General features: G+C 44.6%; 1 protein-coding gene across 1 annotated transcript; it reads left to right on the forward strand.

The window, feature by feature from the left end:
• Positions 1 to 2,715: 2,715 nt before the first annotated feature.
• LOC124010676 lies at positions 2,716 to 12,268 on the forward strand. Its single transcript, XM_046323337.1, has 3 exons — positions 2,716 to 3,096; positions 11,165 to 11,278; positions 11,474 to 12,268. The coding sequence occupies exons 1-3, from the start codon at positions 2,716 to 2,718 to the stop codon at positions 12,266 to 12,268; spliced, it is 1,290 nt and encodes a 429-aa protein (XP_046179293.1).
• Positions 12,269 to 20,170: the final 7,902 nt, after the last annotated feature.

The raw sequence follows: 20,170 nt of genomic DNA on the forward strand, positions 1-20,170 counted from the left end.
GACTGGAGACTCGATCTTGAACTGCAGGTTGCCTCGGGAAGGCACTTGAACTTAGCAGACTCAGACACCTGCTCACCACGCAGCATCTGAGGGAAACACGACATGACAGGGCGATACACAAACACAGCACGGTGAACAATAGACAAGGATCCGACAAGGACAGAAGTGGAAAACAAGGGGAGAAATAGGGACTCTAATCAGAAGACAAAATAGGGAACAGGTGTAAAAAGACTAAATGAGTGAGTTAGGAGAATGAGGAACAGCTGGGAGCAGGAACGGAACGATAGAGAGAGGAGAGAGAGGGAGGGGGAGAGAGGGATAGAAAAAGGGAACGAACCTAATAAGACCAGCAGGGGGAAACGAACAGGGAAAGCATAATGACAAGACAATATATGACAAAACATGACAGTACCCCCCCCACTCACCGAGTGCCTCCTGGCGCCCTCGAGGAGGAACACTGGCGGCAACGGAGGAAATCATAGATCACAAACGGTCCAGCACGTCCCGAGAAAGAACCCAACTCCTCTCCTCAGGACCGTAACGGAAAACGATAAAAAGGGAAACTAGGGTACTACTCTAAAAAAAAAATGAGACACGGGTAGAGAACTGAAAGCTTAAGAGCAAACAGAACCAAACAGGCCAGGAGAGTAACAACTAGGGACAGACTGAGACACAGCAAGGGCAGGAACAAGAACAGGAGAGATGCGATGGCAGGGAACAGACTGAGACCCAGCAAGACCAGGAGCAGAAGCAGAAAAAAAAATTACCAGACTTCTTCTGCTCGCAGTCTGAACACGCAGCCACGAAACGGCGCGTGTCACGCTCCTGAGTAGGCCACCAAAACCGCTGGCGAATAGAAGCAAGCGTACCCCGAACGCCGGGATGGCCAGCTAACTTGGCAGAGTGAGCCCACTGAAGAACAGCCAGACGAGTAGAAACAGGAACGAAAAGAAGGTTACTAGGACAAGCGCGCGGCGACGCAGTGTGCGTGAGTGCTTGCTTAACCTGTCTCTCAATTCCCCAGACAGTCAACCCGACAACACGCCCAACAGGAAGGATCCCCTCGGGATCGGTAGAAGCCACAGCAGAACTAAAGAGACGGGATAAAGCATGAGGCTTGGTGTTCTTAGTACCCGGGCAATAAGAAATAACGAACTCGAAACGAGCGAAAAACAACGCCCAACGAGCATGACGCGCATTCAGTCGTTTGGCAGAACGGATGTACTCAAGGTTCCTTTGGTCAGTCCAAACGACAAAAAGGAACGGTCGCCCCGTCCAACCACTGTCGCCATTTGCCTAGGGCTAAATGGACCGGATGGGTACGACGGAGCAGTTCATGAAATGACTAAACTAGAGGAAGGACTGACCAGCGGAAGAAAATACGTTCCGACGGTGACAGGCGATGAGAAAAATACGCACAAGGGTGGACCCCATCGTCAGTATCGGAGCGCTGGGACAGAATGGCTCCCACGCCCACCGTTATGGATCCCCTTGACATAGGGAAGACAGGGACCAAGAAGCTCAACCTCAACAATAAACTGTTTAGTGACGTCAGGTGCAACAAGGATAGGAGCGGATGCAAAACGCTTCTTAAAGAGATCAGAACAACAATCATACGACCGGTGAGGAGGAGAGGAGTTGGTTCTGGACCGACTGAAGACCGTGCGCAAGAACAAGTGGAGCATCTGAGGGAAACACGACACGACAGGGCGATACACAAACACAGCACGGTGAACAATAGACAAGGATCCGACAAGGACAGAAGTGGAAAACAAGGGGAGAAATAGGGACTCTAATCAGAAGACAAAATAGGGAACAGGTGTAAAAAGACTAAATGAGTGAGTTAGGAGAATGAGGAACAGCTGGGAGCAGGAACGGAACGATAGAGAGAGGAGAGAGAGGGAGGGGGAGAGAGGGATAGAAAAAGGGAACGAACCCAATAAGACCAGCAGGGGGAAACGAACAGAAGGGAAAGCATAATGACAAGACAATATATGACAAAACATGACAGATTTGACACACTGAACTCTGTCTGCAAAGTAATTGGTGAACCAAGCAAGGCAGTCATCCGAAAAACCGAGGCTACTGAGTCTGCCGATAAGAATATGGTGATTGACAGAGTCGAAAGCCTTGGCAAGGTCGATGAAGACGGCTGCACAGTACTGTCTTTTATCCATGGCGGTTATGATATCGTTTAGTACCTTGAGTGTGGCTGAGGTGCACGTGACCGGCTCGGAAACCAGATTGCACAGAGGAGAAGGTACGGTGGGATTCGAGATGGTCAGTGACCTGTTTGTTGACTTGGCTTTCGAAGACCTTAGATAGGCAGGCAGGGCAGGATGGATATAGGTCTGTAACAGTTTGGGTCCAGGGTGTCTCCCCCCTTTGAAGAGGGGGATGACTGTGGCAGCTTTTCAATCCTTGGGGATCTCAGACGATATGAAAGAGAGGTTGAACAGGCTGGTAATAGGGGTGGCGACAATGGCGGCCGATAGTTTCAGAAATAGAGGGTCCAGATTGTCAAGCCCAGCTGCTTTGTACGGGTCCAGGTTTTGCAGCTCTTTCAGAACATCTGCTATCTGGATTTGGGTAAAGGAGAACCTGGAGAGGCTTGGACGAGGAGCTGCGGGGGCGGAGCTGTTGGCCGAGGTTGGAGTAGCCAGGCGGAAGGCATGGCCAGCCGTTGAGAAATGCTTGTTGAAGTTTTCGATAATCATGGATTTTTCGGTGCTGACCGAGATGGATCTGGAACTGAGAGAATCTGGAATGAGGCGGCCCTTTGGGGAGCATTTCAGCAAGAACTCACTGAGACCACCAATGATGAGTTGGTGTCCAGGGATGAGCCGGATGGACTCGACGCTCATTTCCCTCGCCATCCGCATTGACACACGTCTCCACGAGCGTTGGAAGGAGAGGGCACGTAGGGTTGCATGCCCCATCACTACATCTGCTTCTTTGCTGGGTCTTCCTCCTTTGACTGCCTCCCTTCCCAAGTCTCTCCCAGAACCTGAACCCATGCAGTTCGGTCGGGTCCGTCTCTCACCTGAGGAGAGGCAGCGGCAAATCAGCAGTAGGAGCTGCCTATACTGTGGCCAGGTTGGTCACTTCGTCTCCACTTGTTCCCTGCGTACAGCAAACGATGGTGGCCTGGCAGTTGTTTGGGGATATACTTTTGAACCAAATTCCAGCCAATCTCCCCAGACCCTTGCTAGGCAAAAACCTAGTGTGGCAGAGCCAGGCTTTTCCTCTGCCTGCCCTCATCGATTCAGTGCCAAAGAGAGTTTCCTGGACTGAGGTGTCGTTGTCCAATTGGGCCAGGATACTGTTCCACTTGATTCACCCCTCAATGCCAACGCTCTCAATGGACAGATCCTTGCCTGTGTCTGTGAGAGAACTGTCCCTGTCATCCTGCGTCTCTCTGGGAATCACCAGGAAAGGATCGGTCTCCACATGATCCGACTGCCCTCACTCTCCCCTGGTTCTGGGCCATCCTTGGTTCTGGGCCATCCTGCATAATCCACAAATCGACTGGATCACCGGAAGGTAACCACTTGGAGTACATTCTGTCACTCAAATTGTTTTCATTCTGCCCTTTTTACTGCCTTGTCTCTGCCCCAATCCATTCCAGAACCTCCGGAGCTGTCATCAGTTCCTCTTGAGTATCACGATCTGGCTCCTGTGTTCAGAAAGCAGTTTCTTTCTTTGTAAATAAAACGGATGGGCCGCTGAGGTTGTGCATAGACTTCCGTGGGCTGAATAACATCACTGTGAAGAACAAGTACCCCTTGCCACTCATCAGTTCTGCTTTCCCCCCCTCCATGTTGCCACGGTGTTCACCAAACTCGACATCCGGAATGCCTACCACCTGGTCCGCATCAGAGGGTGGGACGAGTGAAAACCATGATTCACACACCACTTGGTCACTTCACCTGCTCCGATACGCATGACAGTGTTAGGGTTAAGATTAGGGTTAGGGGAAGGGATAGCTGACATGTTAAGCCATTTCAAAGTAGCTAAAAATGTGTAAGTAGTTGCAGAGTTAGTATTTATTGAAAATGCTAAAGTTGTCCATTAAGAGATTTGAAAATAAAACCTTTGTGTTGCTAGAAGTTTGCATTATACAACTATCCATCCGCCCAACCAGCCACCCTACTTTTGCTTCTGCCTTAAGTAAGCTTATGTCTTAAGTAACCATACCATACCAAACGTTTACTTTTTACTTTTATGACATTACATCAAGTCTCAGATCAGGCTGGAGTTTGGGTAATCCAAAAGCTACATTACTGATATTTTTTTGGGGGGACATCTAACTAATAACTATAACAAACTATATTTAGAAAGTAACCTACCTAACTCTGCATACAATATATACACTCCCTCCTCATGAGAATCAGAGAAGGAAATGCAGAATAAGAGAAATGATTTTATTTGGAAATAATATGGATTCTGAAGCCATTTTGGTTTGAGCTTGAGAGGAAAAAATCTTTCAAATGCCACCTGTCGTCATACAGGCCTAGTGTACTGCGTGTTCAAATGTATCGTATGGTAGCTACCATACTTCAGGAACAACAGAAACATCTATATGTAAAGGAAAAGGGGGTCAATGCAAATAGTTTGGGTAGCAATTTGATTGACTGCTCAGCAGTATTATGGCTTGAGGGTAGAAGATGTCAAGGAACCCTTTGGGCCTAGACTTGGCGCTCTGGTAGCAGTACACACACTCATGAGAGTCAGAGAAAGAAATGAACAAAAAGTGGAAAATAATGAATGAGGCTGACAAACCGAGACAGTTCAATGTATCCTTTAATGTGTTTCTTGGTAACATATAGCTCTAGGGGGTCTCATGGACAAGTATGTAGCTAATGGCATACAAAGAGCATGAGTAAGACTGTAAAATGGATTTCATGACCATTAAACTTTGATATAGCGGATAAGTAATGTAGTTAAGAGGTTTTCGGGTATCCCTATCCGAGACCACCAGCTACACAGATTTCATTTCCAAAGTAAAGTGATCCAAATATTACTGTGGAAAAGCATAGTTCCAGTGTGACTGCAACCTCGCTCAAATTTAAGAAAATTTAAATTAGACTCCCGGTGAAACATGTGCCTGGACCATAATAGATTGGCTCTCCCTTCCCACAGCAGCGTGGCAGTGTTTGCCAATGTGTTCCGATTAAAAAAAGAAGACTGAGTATTGCTCCAAAGGAGCTCCCACTATTACACACAAGGAGGATTTCAATGGTGATGGCCTGTTTGCAAGTGGTGAGGGAAAAGTGTCCAACCTTACTATCACCTTATCACCGGGTTAGCACCTTCCCCCTCTTATCTCGGAGCAGGGCTCCGCAGAGAGATAGGCTTGGAGACTATGTGCACTGGAGTGCAGTGGCAACTAGAGAGCAGGTCCACTGGGGAGCCTTCACAGTCTGTAAGGCTTTTTGCAGCTCAGAGCAACACCTAGCACTTATTCATTGATTGGGCCATACCACTCACGGCCAAGAACCACCAAGGGTGATGATCAGGTGATGTGTTCCACAAAGACATGAGGATATTATGTTGTATTTTTCATTTCTATTACAATATATACACTGAGTGTACAAAACATTAGGAACACTTTCCTAATATTGAGTTGCACCCCCTTGTGTCCTCAGAACAGCCTCAATTAGTTGGGGCATGGACTCTACAAGCAGTTCACAGGGATGCTGGCCCTTGTTGACTGCAATGCTTCCCACAGTTGTGTCAAGTTGTCTGGATGTTCTTTGGGTGGAGGACCACTCTTGATACACACAGGAAACTGTTTAAGATGAAAAACCCAGCAATGTTGCAGTTGTTGTCACACTCAAACCAGTGCGCCTGGCACCTACGACCATACCCCGTTCAAAGGCACTTAAATATTTTGTATTGCTTGCTACAGCGTAAATACACTGTTGATAAAGTGGGTAAATGCCTACTCTAAGTGTGACCTCCCTATAAAAGCGTAAATCCATGTATTTTGTACCCCTAAAACACATTTACAGTCAAATAATTAAAATACGTAGTCAGCTTTATGCCTAGAAGAGCTGCGTTCACATTTCAACAAGTTTGGCACATCAAGCCGATTCACATTGACGTTGTTCCCATCATACATTGGTAAGTAAGGGACAGCTAGTGTGATATTTATTCAACATGCATATCTTCAGAGGATTTTCATAATTGCCGATCTGGTGAAGGTTGCTGGCACTGTAGGTTTGGTGGAACAGGAAATGTAGTCCATCCACCCAAAGTTATCTGAGATAGAGAGTGGGAGGCTAAAAGAGAAACCTGGTAAATAATGATTTGTGGTAGCTACAGTTGAAGTCGGAAGTTTACATAGCCAAATACATTTAAACATAGTTTTTCACAATTCCTGACAATTAATCCTAGTAAAAATTCCCTGTTTTAGGTCAGTTAGGATCACCACTTTATTTTAAGAATGTGAAATGTCAGAATAATAGTAGAGAGAATGATTTATTTCAGCTTTTATAACTTTCATCACATTCCCAGTGAGTCAGACGTTTACAGCCTTTCACAAGCTTCCCACAATAATGTCATGACTGTCCTGATCAGGTCAGGTTACAGGAGACCACAAGCCTACAGATTATCTCTCAACCCCAACAGAGGAGTAGAGATCTAGGGGTCTGAAGATGTGGGGGATTGATGACTGTCACGACTGCTGCCGAAGTCGTTGCCTCTCCTTGTTCGGGCGGTCCTCGGTGGTCGACGTCACCGGTCTTCTAGCCATCATCGATCCATTTTTTGTTTTCCATTGGTTTTGTCTTGTCTTCCCACACACCTGTTTTCAATCCCATCCATTACCTGTTGTGTATTTAACCCTCTGTTTCCCCTCATGTCTTTGGTCAGAGATTCTGTCAGAGACGTGTGTATAGGTGGCAGGGAAGTCAGGCGCAGGAGAGTCAAACGGAGTCTTTTAATAAATATCCAAGTAACATGCTCCATAACACTAATAAGAAAAATGAATATAAACAAATATGGGTACGAAGACCTATCCATAAATGCGGCAGTTTGGGGCAAGGCTAGGGTTCGAATAAGCATAGCTGACAAATTCACCGAAATGTATATTTCTCGCGTGTACTTTTTCTCTCTCTTTTAAATCCCCATTTTGGGTAACATGCGCCATAGTGTGTTGGCCCATTATACTAAGTTCTAATCAAGAGCCTCGAATGTATTTTTGTGTATGTACATCTTTTATCATCATTTTAGCTTTCTAGTAAATACATACTAAACTAAGATTGGTGTGGTACGAACTCATTGGTGAGACCCAGGTCCGTGCACATTCACGGATTATGCGACGTTCAGAACGAGACTGTAGAGGTAACTGGTTAATTAGCGGCTGTTGTAAAATCAATATTCTGATATTCTTTTGTGTGAATTTGGGAAATAGAAACTCAATAAAACGTATTTTCCCATGGTGCCCCAGCTTAATGAGTTAATAATTGATGGATTCAGTTAATCACGCAATTAGAAACCTTTAATCTTTCGATGAGCAACAGTCATCACTTTAACTAATACAACGTCACAACAATAAGTTGGGTGAATTTTGGCCCATTCCTCCTGACAGAGCTGGTGTAACTGAGTTAGGTTTGTAGGCCTCCTTCCTCGCGCACGCTTTTTCAGTTCTGCCTACAAATTCTCTATAGGATTGAGGTCTTCGCGATGGCCACTCCAATTCCTTAACTTTTTTGTCCTTAAGACATTTTGCCACAACTTTGGAAGTACGCTTGGGGTCATTGTTCATTTGGAAGACCCATTTGCTACCAAGCTTTAACTTCCTGACTGATGTCTTGAGATGTTGCTTCAATATATCCACATCATTTTCTTTCCTCATGTAGCCATCTATTTTGTGAAGTGCACCAATCCCTCTTGCAGCAAAGCACCCCCACAACATGATGCTGCCACCCCCATTCTTCACGGTTGGGATGGTGTTCTTAGGATTGCAAGTCTCCCCCTTTTTCCTCCAAACATAACTATGGTCATTATGGCCAAGCAGTTTTATTTTTGTTTCATCAGACCAGAGGACATTTCTCCAAAAACTACGATCTCTGTCCCAATGTGCAGTTGCAAACCATAGTCTGGCTTTTTATTGTGGTTTTGGAGCAGTGGCTTCTTCCTTGCTGAGCGGCCTGTCTGGTTATGTCGATATAGGACTCTTTTTACTGTGGATATTGTCACGAATATTACCGAAGGTGACTCCCCTTCTTGTTCGGGTGGCGCTCGGCGGTCGTCGTCGCCGGTCTACTAGCTATCACCGATCCGTTGTTCTGTGTTCCTTTGGTTTTGTCTGATTGGTATCACCTGTTTCTTGTTTGGTTGTTAGGGTGGGGTTATATAAGTTTGTTCAGCCCGCTTCTGTTTTGTGCGGGCTTGTTCGTCTGTTCTGTGTTTGAGTGTATTTTGTTTGTATTTTGGGTTCGCGCTGTCCGTTTATATTTCTGATCATTTGTTTTCCTACTTTTGTTCATGTTATTTTTCCTGGACATTAAAGCGTGTTCTTTCCCACATCTTTTGCTCTCTGCGCCTGACTCCACACCTCTTCACTCATTTAACAGATATAGATATAGATACAGATATAGATACTTTTGTACCTGTTTCCTCCAGCATCTTCACAAGGTCTTTTGCTGTTGTTCTGGGATTGATTTGCACTTTTTGCACCAAAGTATTTTCATCTCTAGGAGACAGAATGTGTCTCCTTCCTGAACGGTACGATGGCTGCGGTTCCAATGGTGTTTATACTTGCATACTATTGTTTGCACAGATGAACGTGGTACCTTCAAGCATTTGGAAATTGCTCCCAAGGATGAACCAGACTTGTGGAGGTTTACATTTTTTTCTGAGGTCTTGGCTGATTTCTTTAGATTTTTACATGATGTCAAGTAAAGAAGCACTGAGTTTGAAGGTAGGCCTTGAAATACATCCACAGGTACACCTCCAATTGACTCAAATTATGTCAATTAGCTTATCAGAAGCTTCTAACGGCATGACATCATTTTCTGGAATTGTCCAAGCTTTTAAAAGCTTTTAACGCAACGTAACGTAAACAACACTGCTAGCTAGCCTGCTAGCCCCCGAATAGCAACACTGCAGAAACTATTACACTCAACGGAACGACTTGATTAGTGTAGTGTCAACAACGCACCCACTGCCAGCTGGCCTACTTCAGCAGTACTGTATCATTTTAATCATTTTAGTCAATAAGATTCTTGCTACGTAAGCTTAACTTTCTGAACATTCGAGACGTGTAGTCCACTTGTCATTCCAATCTCCTTTGCATTAGCGTAGCCTCTTCTGTAGCCTGTCAACTATGTGTCTGTTTATCCCTGTTCTCTCCTCTCTGCACAGACCATACAAACGCTCCTCACCGCGTGGCCGCGGCCACCCTACTCTGGTGGTCCCAGCGCGCACGACCCACGTGGAGTTCCAGGTCTCCGGTAGCCTCTGGAACTGCCAATCTGCGGTCAACAAGGCAGAGTTCATCTCAGCCTATGCCTCCCTCCAGTCCCTCGACTTCTTGGCACTGACGGAAACATGGATCACCACAGACAACACTGCTACTCCTACTGCTCTCTCTTCGTCCGCCCACGTGTTCTCGCACACCCCGAGAGCGTCTGGTCAGCGGGGTGGTGGCACCGGGATCCTCATCTCTCCCAAGTGGTCATTCTCTCTTTCTCCCCTTACCCATCTGTCTATCGCCTCCTTTGAATTCCATGCTGTCACAGTTACTAGCCCTTTCAAGCTTAACATCCTTATCATTTATCGCCCTCCAGGTTCCCTCGGAGAGTTCATCAATGAGCTTGATGCCTTGATAAGCTCCTTTCCTGAGGATGGCTCACCTCTCACAGTTCTGGGCGACTTTAACCTCCCCACGTCTACCTTTGACTCTTTCCTCTCTGCCTCCTTCTTTCCACTCCTCTCCTCTTTTGACCTCACCCTCTCACCTTCCCCCCTACTCACAAGGCAGGCAATACGCTCGACCTCATCTTTACTAGATGCTGTTCTTCCACTAACCTCATTGCAACTCCCCTCCAAGTCTCCGACCACTGCCTTGTATCCTTTTCCCTCTCGCTCTCATCCAACACTTCCCACACTGCCCCTACTCGGATGGTATCGCGCCGTCCCAACCTTCGCTCTCTCTCCCCCGCTACTCTCTCCTCTTCCATCCTATCATCTCTTCCCTCCGCTCAAACCTTCTCCCACCTATCTCCTGATTCTGCCTCCTCAACCCTCCTCTCCTCCCTCTCTGCATCCCTTGACTCTCTATGTCCCCTATCCTCCAGGCCGGCTCGGTCCTCCCCTCCCGCTCCGTGGCTCGATGACTCATTGCGAGCTCACAGAACAGGGCTCCGGGCAGCCGAGCGGAAATGGAGGAAAACTCGCCTCCCTGCGGACCTGGCATCCTTTCACTCCCTCCTCTCTACATTTTCCTCCTCTGTCTCTGCTGCTAAAGCCACTTTCTACCACGCTAAATTCCAAGCATCTGCCTCTAACCCTAGGAAGCTCTTTGCCACCTTCTCCTCCCTCCTGAATCCTCCGCCCCCTCCCCCTCCTCCTCTCTGCAGATGACTTCGTCAACCATTTTGAAAAGAAGGTCGACGACATCCGATCCTCGTTTGCTAAGTCAAACGACACCGCTGGTTCTGCTCACACTGCCCTACCCTGTGCTCTGACCTCTTTCTCCCCTCTCTCTCCAGATGAAATCTCGCGTCTTGTGACGGCCGGCCGCCCAACAACCTGCCCGCTTGACCCTATCCCCTCCTCTCTTCTCCAGACCATTTCCGGAGACCTTCTCCCTTACCTCACCTCGCTCATCAACTCATCCCTGACCGTTGGCTACGTCCCTTCCGTCTTCAAGAGAGCGAGAGTTGCACCCCTTCTGAAAAAACCTACACTCGATCCCTCCGATGTCAACAATTACAGACCAGTATCCCTTCTTTCTTTTCTCTCCAAAACTCTTGAACGTGCCATCCTTGGCCAGCTCTCCCGCTATCTCTCTCTGAATGACCTTCTTGATCCAAATCAGTCAGGTTTCAAGACTAGTCATTCAACTGAGACTGCTCTCCTCTGTATCACGGAGGCGCTCCGCACTGCTAAAGCTAAATCTCTCTCCTCTGCTCTCATCCTTCTAGATCTATCGGCTGCCTTCGATACTGTGAACCATCAGATCCTCCTCTCCACCCTCTCCGAGTTGGGCATCTCCGGCGCGGCCCACGCTTGGATTGCGTCCTACCTGACAGGTCGCTCCTACCAGGTGGCGTGGCGAGAATCTGTCTCCTCACCACGCGCTCTCACCACTGGTGTCCCCCAGGGCTCTGTTCTTGGCCCTCTCCTATTCTCGCTATACACCAAGTCACTTGGCTCTGTCATAACCTCACATGGTCTCTCTTATCATTGCTATGCAGACGACACACAATTAATCTTCTCCTTTCCCCCTTCTGATGACCAGGTGGCGAATCGCATCTCTGCATGTCTGGCAGACATATCAGTGTGGATGACGGATCACCACCTCAAGCTGAACCTCGGCAAGACGGAGCTGCTCTTCCTCCCGGGGAAGGACTGCCCGCTCCATGATCTCGCCATCACGGTTGACAACTCCATTGTGTCCTCCTCCCAGAGCGCCAAGAACCTTGGCGTGATCCTGGACAACACCCTGTCGTTCTCAACTAACATCAAGGCGGTGGCCCGTTCCTGTAGGTTCATGCTCTACAACATCCGCAGAGTACGACCCTGCCTCACACAGGAAGCGGCGCAGGTCCTAATCCAGGCACTTGTCATCTCCCGTCTGGATTACTGCAACTCGCTGTTGGCTGGGCTCCCTGCCTGTGCCATTAAACCCCTTCAACTCATCCAGAACGCCGCAGCCCGTCTGGTGTTCAACCTTCCCAAGTTCTCTCACGTCACCCCGCTCCTCCGTTCTCTCCACTGGCTTCCAGTTGAAGCTCGCATCCGCTACAAGACCATGGTGCTTGCCTACGGAGCTGTGAGGGGAACGGCACCTCAGTACCTCCAGGCTCTGATCAGGCCCTACACCCAAACAAGGGCACTGCGTTCATCCACCTCTGGCCTGCTCGCCTCCCTACCACTGAGGAAGTACAGCTCCCGCTCAGCCCAGTCAAAACTGTTCGCTGCCCTGGCCCCCCAATGGTGGAACAAACTCCCTCACGACGCCAGGACAGCGGAGTCAATCACCACCTTCCGGAGACACCTGAAACCCCACCTCTTTAAGGAATACCTAGGATAGGTTAAGTAATCCCTCTCACCCCACCCCCCCTAAGTTTTAGATGCACTATTGTTAAGTGACTGTCCCACTGGATGTCATAAGGTGAATGCACCAATTTGTAAGTCGCTCTGGATAAGAGCGTCTGCTAAATGACTTAAATGTAATGTAAATGTAAAAGCACAGTCAACATAGTTTATGTGAACTTCTGACCCACTGGAATTGTGATATCTTGAATTATAAGTGAAAAATCTGTCTGTAAACCATTGTTGTAAAAATGACTTGTGTCATGCACAAAGTAGATGTCCTAACCGACTTGCCAAAACTATAGTTCGTAAACAAGAAATGTGTCGAGTGGTTGAAAAACAAGTTTTATTGAGTCCATCCTAAGTGTATGTAAACTTCCGACTTAAACTGTATATGCTAAGACACTGCAAGGTACTTTGCTCCGTTCTGCCGCTCTCCAGTTTTCATATGTTTTCACAAAGAAACGCCACCCTTGCACTTTCCTCTCAATAGTAACGCGGATGGAAGCATTTTACATGTGATTGGAAAGCTTATCCTCTTGTCTGAAAGCAACTTTTATCAGTCTACTCATAACATCACCTCTTACTTCTGGGTGATATGATAGCATAGATTTACCAGACAAGTGTCAGTATCGTCACGGTTATAATAGAGGGAAACATTCTCCCTATGTCTTTGAGAAGAGACATAAAATACAATGAATGTGTTTTCAAGCCTCACCACGTCAACACAACCTTAACATCTCCAAGCAGCTCCTGGAGAAGATGGATAGAGTTCAACTTTGTGCCAGCTAAAATCAAAAGGCTGGAAATCAGAGCATGTGCAATCCCTCTGATATTGATTTAAAAGCTTGGTATTGAAAATTGGGATTCAGCTTTTCAAACCGTGAAAACATAATTTGAAGCTTGCGCCAATTGGACTTACTTATAGACATCAGTTCCTGAGGGTCATCCAATGAATATTTTGCCACCATAATGATATGAGGGGGGGGTTGTAATACTTTTTTATTTGTATTATATATCCATAGCCACCATAATGATATGAGGGGGGGGTTGTATACTTTTTTATTTGTATTTCAAGTAAGGATATATTTAGTCTTAAGTTTTAAATTTAATTCCAACTATTTCAATTATTCCAAAATTGACACCAACTTACCCAACCAGACATGCCACCAGGGGTCTTTTCACAGTCCCCAAGTCCAGAACAAATTCAAGGAAACCTACAGTATTATACAGAACCATGATTACATGGAACTCTTATCCATCTCATATAGCGCAAGCAAACAGCAAACCTGGTTTGAAAAAAAAACAAATAAAGCAACACCTCTCCCCCATGTGACCTAGGTTTTGTGTGTACTAATATGTTTATGTAACTGATAGATGCAAACACACACACACATACATTTAAAACATTAACATGTAGTGTATTTCAATTGTAAAGACTTTTGTCTGTAATGTACTGTATTTTGTCCAGTAAGACTAGCTTTCACCATTAGCATCGGCTGATCCTAATAAAATCTCAAATCTAAACCTCTGGTTCAGACTCAAAAATACAGCTGGAACCCAATTTGAGTTTTCAAAGTAAAGCTGTGTCTAGCCTACATCTTCTTCACTGTGCCTTTGCAGAGATTTGGAATCACTACTTGCCTACATTGTAAGTGATATCTACTATCATAACATTACAATGGTGGAGTGTGGTACCTGCCTTGGGGATTGACCAAGATCAGTCTAATCTCTATGTGTCAGAGAATCTGGTGACTCCCTGAAAGTTGAATCATGCCACCAGGGGTAGAATCAGTATGATGAGGTGCAGATGACACGCTAGGGCTTCTTACCCTAAAAGATAGCTACATTATGAACCCAATGGATATCAAAAAGCTTTTGCCAATTAAGACATTTTCACCTACTAACACATGAAAAGCCCAATGTACCCTCACAAATGTTAAGACTACAATTTACGTCAATGTATGCAATTACATCAATGTATTCCTAGGCTTTCCAAAACCGATTCCCAATTTCCAACTGGGAAATCCCAATAAGAATGTGTCTTGAACATTATTCATCTCTGTTGCCTTAAAGCTGAAATTCACAATAGGCGAAATAGCACGACTGGCAAACCCAGGCGCATTTGTTATTGTTTTTGTTTTGAGGAAATGAGCATCCACCAAAAATGGTAAAAATAATCATAGGAAATACTCTGTTCGATCATGCCTGCAATGATGTCATAGGGAGAAAAAAAACATTGTTTGAAGTATCGTCATTGCTGTTGTAATATTGAAAACGGACGTAGCCGTTTCAATGCTATGGACTCCAGCTTTTAACGTGCAGAAAAACACAGAGGAAAGTTCCATGTGGTTTGAAACATAATTATTTTTTCTAGTCTGACATATCAGCAAACGATTGTAAGTATTTAAATACCCATCTGGAAATGTCAATGTCCTTAAATAAATCTCATCAGAACTCGTAAATGGCGTATAATTTATGTTTGGATAGAGAGATATTTTTTTAATGCTGGATAAGTAACACATATTCATTTAGAATACTAAAAGACTGATGAGAAGCTCAATGATACTGAATAAGAGGGCTTTATCTTTCCAGTATACTCCAGTCTATGCATGATATACACTGTTCTATTGCCAAAGAGATTTTCCTTGAGTCAATATACACATGCAGACATCCAGGGGTGACGGATTTTGCAATTACCAGTGGGGGCTGTGACTTATATGCATATTGCTCAAAACATTTTTGACTTTGTCTTTCATCACCTGTCGTCAAAATGTGTGCAGGACTAAATGTGATACCTTACTGGTTCTCTGGGAGAGATAAAATACATGTTTTAATGCAAAGTGTAAGTGTGAATTACTAGCATATCAATTGAGAATGAATGCTGAGTTTAATTGTGTTTCCATAAAATTTGATCATATAATGTACTATATCATACTACTATTACTAGTACTACAGAATTCTTTATAGGAGTAGAGCTTGAGAGCCTTTCCCTTTTTGCCTGGGGGTTCTTAGTTTGTTTTCAAGGTCCATTAACACGTGCTTGATCCTTACAATAGCTGAGCCAGTAGGAGTTATTTCCGTAGATTTAAATTCATTCCAGAATTCATCCCTCTCCTCAGCAACAATACCTCCATAAGCTCCACCACTTTGTGTACTTCAAAGGCCCCAAGACTGAGCTTTCTTTGTACGTAAAACAAAGAAGGGATGTGCTTTTCCTTCTTTCAGGTTTCTAGAAAGCAAAATCAACACAAAAACCCTAAGAACTACAGCACAATTCGACATAAAATATACCTGGAAAAGTGTACTTTTTCTTTCTACTTCCACTCCAAACTTTTTGAAACAAATGATTGTACAACTCAAGCTCCCACAAAGCCCGGCAAAATCACGGCTATGAAGCGACAGACGTGCCCCATCTTATCGTCTGCTGGCACAGCACAGATTAGTGGTGAACGGAATAGAAAAAGGGTGTGAGGGAGAAAGAAAAATGTAAAAGCTGCTCTCCAGTATTAGAACAGACAGTTGCATTAGCTTTCTAATAAGATGAGACAGAGCAAGACTGAGCCCAGAAAAGTGGAGAGAACAGTTTCCTTGCTCCTCAGTTTTTTTTTCCCTCTCCGCCAGTTCTTTTTCATTGTATTTTTTCCCTTCTGTCTTTTCTACTTGTATCAGATTGTTCTGGCGAATATAGAAGAAGCATGTCATAGGTTTACCTCATAGACCATTAATTATACTCCTTTAATCGTGGCTGTTATCGTCACAAAGTTGCACCCCCTCGGCAGCCTCCGTTCCCCTGGGTGCAGCGTGATCCTCTTTGTGCGATGGGCCTTTATGATGTATGAACCTTGCAACTAGTAATCACCGCAATACTCGGGATGCGTGGGGATGGGCAAAAAAACTCCCCCCTCACACTACAGTCAAAATACTTTGTGATGGTGCATCTCCCTGCATGCACAGGGTCTGTGATGAGAATGCATGCACACACTATGGTGTTGCTAGGTTAGGCTATAGCTGGTGGCATATACAGTTGACCAGTGTTTCCCAACTCCAAAAGCTTATACTGTACTGTATACAGCTTAGTAAAGCAATGGAAGCATATTCAGCCCACTGCAGCATTTCCCAACTCCAGTCCTCAAGTATCCCCCAACAGCACACATGTTTGTTGTCACCCCAGACAAACCTGATGCAACTCATTAAGGGCTTGATGATTAGCAGACAAGTTGAACCAGGTGTTCTTTCTAGGGCTACAACAAAAATGTATGCTGTTGTGGGTACTTGAGGACTGGAGTTGGGAAACACTGTATATGCTTCCACTGCTTTACTAGTCTGTATACAGTACAGGCCTTTGGAGTTGGGAAACACTGGATCTGAGAGCCTTCAATTACTAACCACCACAGGTCTCTGGAGTTGGACAGGCGAGAATGAATGTAGAGCAGCAACACGACCCCTGACTGTTAGGCTGCACGTACCCTGCTGAGATGTCTGCGGAGGAGGTGTGAGTTGAATCATAACACCGGGCCCTAATGAGACTGGGATGCACTCATCTTAGCTGTTATTCGTTGCCTACTTACGTGAACATTCAGATTATGATAGCTAAAACCTTCACGATCAGTCCCCAAAGTTTTTCATCCATAGATACTAAACCGTTTCCAATCCAACCTGAAGCCATGTCTCCCCGCCTCGCTCTCAACCTCACCTCCCCTCAACTCATCAACTATGTCACTTAAGGAAACATGGAGGTGAGGTGTCACATAAGAGAGACAGAGGGACAGAAATAATTTTCCCTATTTCACACCATTAAAAGCAACACCTGTCTCGTTTACAGAAATCACTCGTTCCTAGCAGCCTCTCCCAGGTGGCAGTTTGTGCACAGGCATGTCCAAAGGTTGACCCCTGCATTTAATCCTAACAAGCACCATGTTGCCTTGGGCAAAGAGGTGGTTAGACACAGTAAGCTAAGGGTAGAAAATCTCTACACAGCAAGATACCGTTAGACACAAAAACAAGTATGAATCTGCTTCGGGGAGGGGGGGGTAATACTAAGCTATATGAAATTGTTTTAAGACGGTCAAACAAAGGATCATTTTGATTTAGAATTTTAAGACCACTTGAAGTATGAATGTATTTTTTGCTAAAAACACATTTTTATGAAATATGAATTTTGGCCTTACTGTTATTAGCACATACAAAGGGGTTAAACATGTGTCCAAAAAAAGCCTAAATATTTCCTGAGCTTTCTTTCATCTCCTAGATTTAGGACAGACACTTCAAAACCTTTTTGCCATGTGTGAATGTGTTTTTCAATGTGTTTCTATGGTCTATTGCAGTAAAGGCCAAATTCAATATTTTATCACCCCAAAAATGTATATATTTTTTAATACCTAAAGAGGTCCTAAAATTCACAATTAAATAGCTAAATGATACATAGTATGACCTTTATGTTAGCTTAGTACTAGCTTAGTAGAACCCCCCCCCACTAGCTTAGTAGAACCCCCCCCCACCCAAGACTTGGCCAAGCCACTTCCAGTTTAGATGGATATCTGGATGCATCCACTATTCATGTACACTTACAGTGTGAGGCTGTGTCAGATTTCAGAAAAACCTTATGGAAAAAGCATAATCTGAGTACGGCGCTCAGAGCCCAATCCAGCCAAAGAAATATCCGCCATGTTGGAGTGAACAGAAGTTAGAAATAACATTATAAATATTCACTTACCTTTGATGATCTTCATCAGAATGCACTCCCAGGGATCTCAGTTCGACAATAAATGACTGATTTGTTCCATAAAGTCCATCATTTATGTCCAAATAGCCACTTGTTGTTAGCGTGTTCAACCCAGTAATCCATCTTCATGAGGCGCGAGCACTACGTCCAGACAAAAACTCTGAAAGTTCCGTTACAGGTTGTAGAAACATGTCAAACGATGTATGGAATCAATCGTTAGGATGTTTTTAACATAAAACATGAATAATGTTCTAACCAGAGAATTCCATTGTCTGTAGAAAAACACTGGAACGAGAGCTAACTCTCGAGAGCTAACGAGAGCCTGAGACACTCTGCCAGACCACTGACTCATTCAGCTCCCATTCCCCCCTCCTTTATAGTAGAAGCCTGAAACAAGTTTCTAAAGACAGTTGACATATATTGGAAGCCTTAGAATGTGCAACTTGACCCCATCGACACTGTGTATTCAGTAGGCCAAGCTTTGAAAAACTACAAACCTCAGATTTCCCACTTCCTGATTGGATTTTTCTCAGGTTTTTGCCTGCCATATGAGTTCTGTTATACTCATAGACATCATTCAGTTTTAGAAAGTTTTAGACACTTCAGAGTGTTTTCTATCCAATACCACTAATAATATGCATATAATAATATGCATATATTAGCATCTGGGACTGAGTAGGAGACAGTTCACTCTGGGCACGCATTTCATCCAAAAGTGAAAATGCTGCCCCCTATCCCAAACAGGTTTTAAGAAATACTCTAGTTACCGACTCTGAACAACTCTGCACAACCCTACAATCCATAATCAGCGACACATTGTATTTGGCATTCTCAAGTCAAAGGAGAATAACCTCTCACTGGCATGGACTCATACAATGAAGTGATTAAACTTGCATCACTGATTTGTGGCTGGAGTACATCATTAACAGTAATCTTGATTGACAGATCACTGAAAGGAGACACTACCGTTACAAAATGTCTCTTGTAGTTGATGCACAGTAAATAAATACAAAACTTGGATAGTTTTATAAAACTGGGATATTTATATAAGGATTTTCTGGAAAACATAACTTTGCCATGTTTGTAAACAAAATATATATTGAACATTCATTTAAGTAGGCAAGTCAGTTCAGAACAAATTCTTATTTACAATGACAGCCTACCCCGGCCAAACCCAGACCACGCTGGGTCAATTGTGCATCGCCCTATGGGACTCCCAATCACAGCCTGATGTAATGCAGCCTGGATTTGAACCAGGTATTGCAGTGACACATCTTGCACTGAGATTCAGTGTCTTAGACGGCTGCACGACTAGGTAGCCCACATAAGGTTGTCACCTTAACCATATGCATTTACTAGTGCGTTGTTGTGCAGTGTTTCACGAAGCTTTGAGAAGAGGAACTCAGGAAAAAAGAGATGAGAATACCAGATGCAGTATGTGTTTGTGATAGTGAAATAATGCCCATTGTATAAATACAATTTCTGTCTTTTGGTACTGAAACCCGAGCACTTGTGAAGCTCGCTTCTCCATTCATCAGACTGTGCTTCACAATTTACAGTAATTTCATGGAGCTGCTCAAGCAGTTTAATATCTAACACCATTAGGAACTTTCATGGGGCTTTTACTTCCCGATTTTGATCCATGAGATGTTCCCAAAAACTCCAGACTGGGCTCTTGATTGCCTGGCTACCTTGAGATAAGAGAAGAGGTTTAAAATTCTAACCCTAAAGTGAAAATAATTTCTCTGTTCTTTGACTGCATTTTTTAAAAATATAACTGCATCGTGAACCAATTACTAAAATGAATGTGCCCCCTCTCACCAATGTATTGACTTGAATACTGATTCAGCAACCTCTCATCTCAGAATTTACATGCCCCTTCTTACACTTGTCATGAATAAGAAGTACAGCAATGTCTCTCTCTCTCTCACTCTTTTGAAAGTTGCTTCTTGCATCTTCTGCAGGTTCAAGGACTGTGCCAACTGTTCCATAGCTTCAAATATTTTTTTGTCGGTGAATGAGATAATCTGCTTGCGAGTCACTCCAGGCTGTGCTGGCTTCTTGGGCCACACAGACACCCCTGGAATCAGAAATTAGGGTTGACTCCCTGTCAATGTCTGCCAGACGACTCATTGATGCATTTGCCTAATGATGGAACCCACTCTCCAGATCCAA

This window comes from Oncorhynchus gorbuscha, linkage group LG23 (genome assembly GCF_021184085.1).
Source record: "Oncorhynchus gorbuscha isolate QuinsamMale2020 ecotype Even-year linkage group LG23, OgorEven_v1.0, whole genome shotgun sequence".
NCBI classification, from domain to species: Eukaryota; Metazoa; Chordata; class Actinopteri; order Salmoniformes; family Salmonidae; genus Oncorhynchus; species Oncorhynchus gorbuscha.